Source organism: Nothobranchius furzeri, chromosome 11, assembly GCF_043380555.1.
Source record: "Nothobranchius furzeri strain GRZ-AD chromosome 11, NfurGRZ-RIMD1, whole genome shotgun sequence".
Taxonomy (NCBI): domain Eukaryota; kingdom Metazoa; phylum Chordata; class Actinopteri; order Cyprinodontiformes; family Nothobranchiidae; genus Nothobranchius; species Nothobranchius furzeri.
In genome coordinates this window covers 13,255,564-13,263,519 of record NC_091751.1, presented here as the reverse complement: position 1 = coordinate 13,263,519, position 7,956 = coordinate 13,255,564, and the positions used below count along the sequence as shown (strand labels likewise).

The 7,956-nt window shown below is 46.2% G+C and overlaps 2 protein-coding genes across 2 annotated transcripts; both read left to right on the top strand.

The window, feature by feature from the left end:
• The first annotated feature begins 827 nt into the window (after positions 1-827).
• On the top strand, positions 828-1,429 carry LOC139073069 (spectrin alpha chain, non-erythrocytic 1-like). The gene is made up of 3 exons (XM_070556025.1): positions 828-955; positions 1,026-1,243; positions 1,328-1,429. Exons 1-3 carry the CDS (start codon positions 946-948, stop codon positions 1,361-1,363), a joined length of 264 nt encoding a protein of 87 aa, XP_070412126.1. The 5' UTR covers positions 828-945; the 3' UTR covers positions 1,364-1,429.
• Positions 1,357-4,047, top strand: LOC139073068 (uncharacterized). The gene is made up of 8 exons (XM_070556024.1): positions 1,357-1,429; positions 1,514-1,618; positions 1,694-1,726; positions 2,659-2,706; positions 2,819-2,910; positions 2,991-3,301; positions 3,396-3,608; positions 3,691-4,047. Exons 2-8 carry the CDS (start codon positions 1,586-1,588, stop codon positions 3,753-3,755), a joined length of 795 nt encoding a protein of 264 aa, XP_070412125.1. The 5' UTR covers positions 1,357-1,429; positions 1,514-1,585; the 3' UTR covers positions 3,756-4,047.
• The last annotated feature ends 3,909 nt before the right edge of the window (positions 4,048-7,956 follow it).

Sequence of the window (7,956 nt, the reverse complement as noted above, 5' to 3'; positions counted from 1 at the left end):
GAGAAGTCTATAGGGCATACAGCGTTTCCCTTAAATCCCACCGCCACGCCGACAAGATCCCAAGTTTCTTTGTTTTTGTTGGCGCTGTTTACCGAAGAAGCAGCGGGAATACCAGCAAGTTTCATCAGACTCGTAAAGTTAGTTTTTGCAGGGGACCCCCTGTATTTTACTGCTCCCTCCTGCAGTCTTCCCCTATTAAAATTTAAAATGTGTAACTTCATGTATTGGGATGAATGACTAATATTCATGTTAACTAAAACGTTAGGTATTTAGGGGGAAAAAACAAAATAATAAACATTATACAGATGTCAAATAAATCAAACTGTAATTAAACTATATATTTTCAAAGTTTCGATTCTGGATAAAATCCAACAACATATGCTTTATAAATAAACACTACACATGGCTTTTACACACACACACACACACACACACACACACACACGTTACATTGTGATTTCTTAGTAAATATTCTATTTGGCGAGAGATAAACTTTATTGTATTTATCCTAGTGAATCTATAATTAAACGGGTAAACTAGCAGTAGTACATCCTACATCAAAGAAAGTAAAATGTTATTATCAGGAGAGGGAGAATGATTAAGTGGTTAGCAGCAGTGTGCTAGACGATGGCCCCCTCCATGAGGCCACCACAGCTCAGCAGAACATCGTTGTAGCTTCTTCTGGGGAGAAAAACACTTACAGAAAAAATAAAGTTAACAGCTGAAATAGCAGGAAATAATACAGTTAAAGAGCAGATTGTAGAAGAAAGAAACCCCTGGGTTAAACTGGTCTGTCTACTGCATAATGCTGAACTCTAACATGTGTCCTCAGGGAAGGACCTGATTGGTGTCCAGAACCTGCTGAAGAAGCACGAGGCTCTGCAGGCTGAGATCACAGGTCATGAACCTCGCATCAAGGCTGTCACCCAGAAAGGAGAGACCATAATGGAGGAAGGTAGAGCAGGTCTGGTACTGACATGTTTCTGAGGTGTCTGCAGGTTCTGGCTCACTTTGTTTGGGTCCAGGTCACTTCGCTGGTTCAGAACTCTCGGCCCGTCAGAACATTCTTATCCACCACGTTCTAACACCAGACCTGTTAACCCGACAGCAACAAGTGGCTCCAACTGACGATGAGACCGGGAAGGAGCTGGTTCTGGCTCTGTGCGACTACCAGGAGAAGAGTCCTGGAGAGGTCACCATGAAGAAGGGCGACATCCTCACGCTGCTCAACAGCACCAACAAGGTTCGTGTGCCCTTCACAGCCGAGGAACGACCTCCAGCTCAGAGCGAACATCTCCACACCTGCTTTGTGTTTGTGTGACTTTAGGTTGTTTTACTTGAACTCGCGTCTTTAGCTGAATGAGGATGGAGAGACGGGTCGGACCTGGAGCAGGTTGAGGTCTTGCAGAAGTTTGACGACTTCCAGAAGGTCGGACTTTTCCTCCTCTCCGTCTTCCAGCAGCAGCTGTCAGATCAGCTCAGGTGATAATCAGCAGGTGCTTTTGTCCTGCAGGACCTGAAGGCCAACGAGTCCCGCCTGAGGGACATCAACAAGGTGGCATGTGAACTGGAGTCAGAAGGTCTGATGGCTGAGGAGGCTCCTATGGTTCAGGCTCAGGTGAGCGTCACCTGTCTGCAGCAGCTGGTCCCTCTCACTTCCTGGTTTGTTAACTCTGCTCGTCTCTGTTTGTAGCAACAAGAACATCTGGGTTCTGCTCCTGGAAAGGTGCGTGTTGTCCTCCGCCTCCACCAGAACCAGACGTGGTGTTTTTGTTACCACTCATTTGTTTGTTTACAGGATGAAGCCGACTCTAACCCCGGCTTTCCACAGGAGTCGTCAGCAGCACGTTACTGCAGCAGCACGTCATAGCTGCTGATAGGAACCGCTGTGGTCAACAGAACCTTTTCCACTGGAGCCGTCGGCAGCTCGAGTCAGCCGCGTCTCAGGAGCAGCATGTCGCGGCACTTACGCGCCGGTTCTATTTTCTACGTGCGACGCCTCTGAAACGGGTCAAGTTCGACATTTTTGGGGAAGGAAAGACAGGAAATCGGACGCGGAAATTGAGAGAAGCTACCGATATTTTCAGAATAAAGAACGTACTGCCTTCCGGTTGCTTTACTTTTAAAAAAAGTTACTAACTGAGCGGCCCCGTGAGAAGTTATCACCTAGATAGCGGTCTCCTTTGTTTTTCAGGTCCGTATTGGCGATTATAAAACGGACAGAACATAAAACGCAAACCATGTTGTAGTTTTCTCCTGCTTGTTGTTGTGTTTACTGATGAAGTCACTCGTGTGACTTCGTGCTCGGTCGGTGACAGCTGCTCCCCTGCTGCTTTGCGTCTCGTGGGAAGGGCCGAGCAGCAGCTTACGCGAGCAAGACGTGCTGCTGCAGTAACATGCTGCTGACGGCTCCCGTGGAAACCCGGGGTAAGACGGCGTCACCCTAGAAGGTGAGTTCATTCAGCTGATCAGAGGTCACCTCTGATGGCCGCAGTCACGGCCGACCGTGCTGAAATCACACAGGAATTCAGGTGACCCGGCAGGCACCAGGTGCTGGTGAAAGTGGGGACATGTCAGCTGGTTGCCATGGCTACAGTTATCTTTATGCATCTGTATGACTGCTGACTGGTGTGTGTTTCCTGTGACCTTTGACCTCAGACCGTACGGTTGGGCGTTCAGACGACGGCTAACTTTAATTCCATCAAGGTAAGAGGAAGCTCTTCCCTTCCTGTCTGAGCGATCCGTCTCCAGGTTTCCTCGTCCGGCGTCCAGCCCGCTGGCGTCCACCTTCATCTCACTGGGTTTGGTTTCTCTCCAGGAGCTGAACAACCGCTGGCGCTCGCTGCAACAGCTGGCTGAAGACCGGAGCAACATGCTGGGCAGCGCCCATGAGGTGCAGCGCTTCCACAGGTACCCCGCACACTTATGCGCCGCTTACGGGTCAGTAGAGTTTGGACCCACACTCAGACGGAGTTCTGATGTCTTCTCAGAGACGCTGATGAGACCAAAGAGTGGATCGAGGAGAAGAACCAGGCCCTGAACACAGACAACTACGGCCACCACCTGGCCAGCGTTCAGGCTCTGCAGCGTGAACATGAAGGCTTTGAGCGTGACCTGGCAGCTCTGGGTGATAAGGTCCGCTTCCTGATCGGTACCAGGACCCGAGTTGTCTCTGGAGACACGTTCTTCATGGTTGTGGTGACTCCACCCCAGCCGTTCCTGATCAGCGATCAGCGGGGTGCTTTCCTATTTAAGGTGGATGGAGGACACAATTTGACGCCAGAAGATTGCCTCAGTTTTGGTAGTAACCAGCCACTCGTGTTACCTCTAGTGTTCCTAGGATTAATGTTATTTCGTAGTGTTTTTGCTCTTATATTGGATTTACCATTCTTCAGGATTCCTGTCGACCTCATTGGATACTGACCTCTACTCCAGGATTTGGATATTCAACACACAGACCTTATCACCACCCTCCATAACCCACCACTCATCTCACCCAGTGCCCCATCCACCAGGACGCCCCGCTTCTCTCCACCTCTGCTCCCTCTCCTGCGCTTCCCCCGGCTCTCTACCTCTCCCTCCTCCAGCCAACACATACACCCACCACAGTAAGTCTGCTGAACACCTCTGCCTGCCTACAATGGATTTTGAAACCAGAACCTAAGCTCACCTGTGTTCTCCCTCCTCCAGATGCTGAGCTGTTGTTGCAGTTCCAACCACAGTCTTATCTGTGCACCTTAAGTTCCTCCTTATAAATAAATCATTTTTTCCATCAGTTTTTGGTCAGTGTTGTATTCTGCATGTCTTGGGTTAAGTACCTTCCTCCAAACATGACACTCCTCTTCAAAGAGCAAATCTGTTCAGCACATTCTGACAGACAGACCACCATTCTTCTGTCATGATGCTGTACAGGACATTTTTAGAGTTTTTCTTTTTAAAGATAAATAGGATTACATTTAAATAGCAATACTTTCACATTATCATTTTCCCACACTTCTGTATAACTGTATTTTGTTGTTTTTCAATAAAGAATGACAAATTATTTAAGTTTGGATTTGTTGCACACAAATATATATCTGTAAAAAATATCTACAAAGCTAATGTTTACATAACAAGTATGATTGGGTTTTGCAATACGGCACTATTTTAGTAAGATTTTTAAACCAAGTATAGTTAGTAAAGAACACATTTCTATTGTCTGCTAAGAAACTGTTGGGATTTAAAATAGGCCTGTTGTACAAATAACGTAAATGATTATTCCTCACTTTTGTCTTAACCAAAGAAATTCCAGTAATTGAGCAAAAACATTTATTTTTAACACTACATTTTATAAAACAGGGCGCAAAGTGTCGGCACATGTATGTATGTCGATGGTCCACCCCAACCGAACCAGGAGACACAGACGTCAGGGAGGCCAAGGTTGTCTCTGCAGCTCTCTGGGCACCACGCCTCACGTAGCTGTCTCCAATTATCCAAATGGCTATGGAGAAAAAATAACAGGTTTGTCATAATTGTTTAAAGTACAAAACCATACATGAAGTGGTGAGACAGGTATGTGGAACTTACACTTGCTGCGTTGTATAGCTGATGTTGGAGACACACAGGCTGCCATGGTGACATTGAAACAGATCTAAGAAAAAAATGAAAATTAAAAACTCCAAGACCTCATGTCATATTTACTAATCAGCTATGGCTGATTTATTGTTTGGATCACAGTGAGTTACACTAATTCTAATATATTTTATTTCTATTATACGTACATACTTTTTAACTGTTATTTTCACATGACTGTTATCAGGCTCTCTTGTTCTGGTTCTGATGATAATTCTGTGTCTTCCAGTAAGTTATCTTGTGCTTACTTCATCTGTAGAATGTCTCTTTACTTTTGGTAAATTGTACTGAGTCCAGAATAAAGACTAGTTGGCTGTACAAGATAATAACAAGTATAACATTTTGGAAATATATGAAATGTATTTACGCTGCTAATTTAGCTCGAATACTAATAACTGCCATATTTTCTGGACTATAACTCGCACTTTTTTACATTTTCTGGCTGGTCCTGCTACTTATACTCCGGAGCGACTTATATAACAAAATATGTAGGCTACACCGCGCTGCTGCGGGCCGACTCCGACCCACACAAGAATGAGTTCCCCTGTCCCGCTGGGAGGGTTTCAAACACCGCCAGCATCTGTTAGAGCCTGTGGCGGGGTGCTGAGGGCCGGCTCCAGCCCAGGAATGAGCTCTCCTCGCCAGCCGGGAGGGTTTGAAACACCGCCATCCTCTCCTCTGCTGGCTGTTGTTCATTCTGTTATGGTAACCGGTGCTTGTGTTGCAATGTGAAACGCTTTGTCTCAGATTTTGTAAGAAAGATAATAAAATGTCCCCCCAAAATACGACTTAAATATATTTTCTCTTATTCATGATACATTTAATGGCTGGTGCGACTCAGGAGTGATAGCGCCGAAAAAAACTGTACTGAAAACTTGCTCAAAGCAAAATGTTTTCATTACGGAAATAAATTATAAACTTACCGATTTAAAACTTTTTTAATACAGGTACTTCTCACGAACAGGCGCAGAAAACCTCCACCTAAACTCCGTGTAAGGTTCAGGTCGATGGGTGTTCCAGTTAGCTCCGGTTGGGTTGAAGCTAGGTGGCTACATCCGTTAGCTCGGCTCCCACCTCCGCTTTAGCTTTGGGTTAGCCAGGGTTAGCTTCAGGTTAGCTCGTAGCTAGTTCGCCTGGGTGTCGTCACTCGAGCCCAGCCTTACAGCCCCACCCTCAGCTCCTCCTCTCTTCCCTTTTATGGAATTGTCTGGGCTGGACGGAACCTGTGACACGGTCAAAATGGCGGTGGTGGCCACCTCCCATTATAGACAACAAACGTGTTATTGAAGCCAATGGAATCCGTTTGTCCAGTATGTACAGTCTATGGGACCAACGCAGTCTAGGGGAAGGACACCCCAACAGAAAACCACTGGTCCTCCAAGCATGGGGGTTGGGCAGAAGGTTAACAACCTACTCCTGGAAAAACAAACCTGTTACAGAAACAACGGACATCATATTGCAAAACAACCAGGGTGGAGCAGGGATCATGACCGGCATCATGACGATGGTGGGTCAAAGCCTTAGGGAAGCCCAGCGTCCGACAAGATCTTTTGTGACACCCAAAAATGTTCTCACCATCGGACATTGGAATGTGAGAACTATGTATAGAGGTGGAGCGGCGGCGCAGATTGCGAGAAAGATGGAGGGATACCAGCTGGATGTACTTGGAATCAGCGAGTGCAGATGGACGGGAGCGGGCAGGGTGAGGATGGCTTCAGGACAGACAATGTTATACAGTGGGGATGAGGAACTGCATAAGGGGGGTGTTGGCATCATGTTGAGTCAACAAGCTGAGAAGTCACTCATGGAATGGACACCCATCAACAAGAGAATCATAACAGCAAGATTCTACTCAAGATACAGGAGAGTAACCATCATTCAAGTGTACGCCCCACATAATGAGAAGGATGAGGAGAAAGAACAGTTCTACCAGGAACTACAGGAAGCATTGGATGGTTGCAACAGGAATGACATAATCATCATCATGGGAGACCTCAATGCTAAAGTTGGAAGTGACAACAGTGGGTATGAAAGATCAATGGGGGTACATGGATTGGGGATTCAGAATGACAATGGAGTACGATTATGTGAGTTCTGCCAGATAAATGGGCTTGTTATCACAGGTACACTATTCCCCCATAAAGACATCCACAAGGCAACATGGGTATCTGCGGATGACAGTGTAAGAAATCAGATTGACCATCTTCTGATAAGTGGCCAATGGAGATCTTCCGTCCTAGACTCACGAGCACAAAGAGGAGCTGATGTCGGCAGTGACCACTACCTGGTGAGGACCTGCATCAAATTACGGCTCAATAGGTACAAGGTCAACAATATCAAGCAGAAAATAGACGTGGAACGCCTTGGAGATGAAGAGACAAGAAAGAAATACTGCGAAGCAGTGAAGAGTAGGCTGGAGGAGAACAGGAGAGAAAGTGAAGATATAGAGGAAATGTGGGAGCAGCTGAAGAACGCCTACATTAGGTCAGCAGAAGAAGTGCTCGGCTTCAGGAAAAGAAAGAACAAGCCGTGGATCAGCAATAACACCTGGAAACTGATCGATGAGAGAAAAACTATCAAGACAAAGACTGACAGTACCCGCTCAGAACGAATCAAGAATAAATTGAGGAATGAGTACAGGGAGAAGGACAGAGAAGTGAAAAAAGTGTCAGAGAGGACAAGAGGATGTGGATGTCAGAGAAGGCAGAGAGAGCTCAAAAGGCAGCGGAGAAAGGATGGCAGAAAGAACTGTATAACATTGTGAGACAACTAACAGGTCAGAACACCAGGCAGGCAGCAGCGGTCAGGAGCAAGAACGGGGAGCTGCTGAAGAATAAGGAAGCCAGACTAATGAGGTGGAAGGAACACTTTAAGGAAGTGCTCAACAGGGAGCAACCAGAAGAACCACCACAAAAGGAGGAGGAGGAACAGAATGAGCTGGATATTCCAACTAAAGCTCCAACAACAGAAGAGATCAAGACGGCATTGAAGGCCCTTAAAAACGGAAAAGCCCCTGGTATAGACCAAATTTCAGCTGAAATGTTGAAAGTAGACATCGAACGAACCAGCTTAGAGTTAAAACGAATCCTTGACATCATTTGGGCAAAAGAAATAGTGCCAACCCAATGGACCAAAGGGCTCATCTGCAAAATCCCTAAGAAAGGCAACCTTCAGGAATGCGGGAACTGGAGAGGAGTTACGCTGTTGCCTTTGGCCAGCAAAGTGCTTAGTAAGATCCTGATCAACAGAATTCAAACAGGAGTTGATCCGTCACTGAGGAAAGAACAAGCTGGCTTTAGGAAAGGAAGAGGAGCTGTAGACCAGATATTCATTCTTAGGAATATC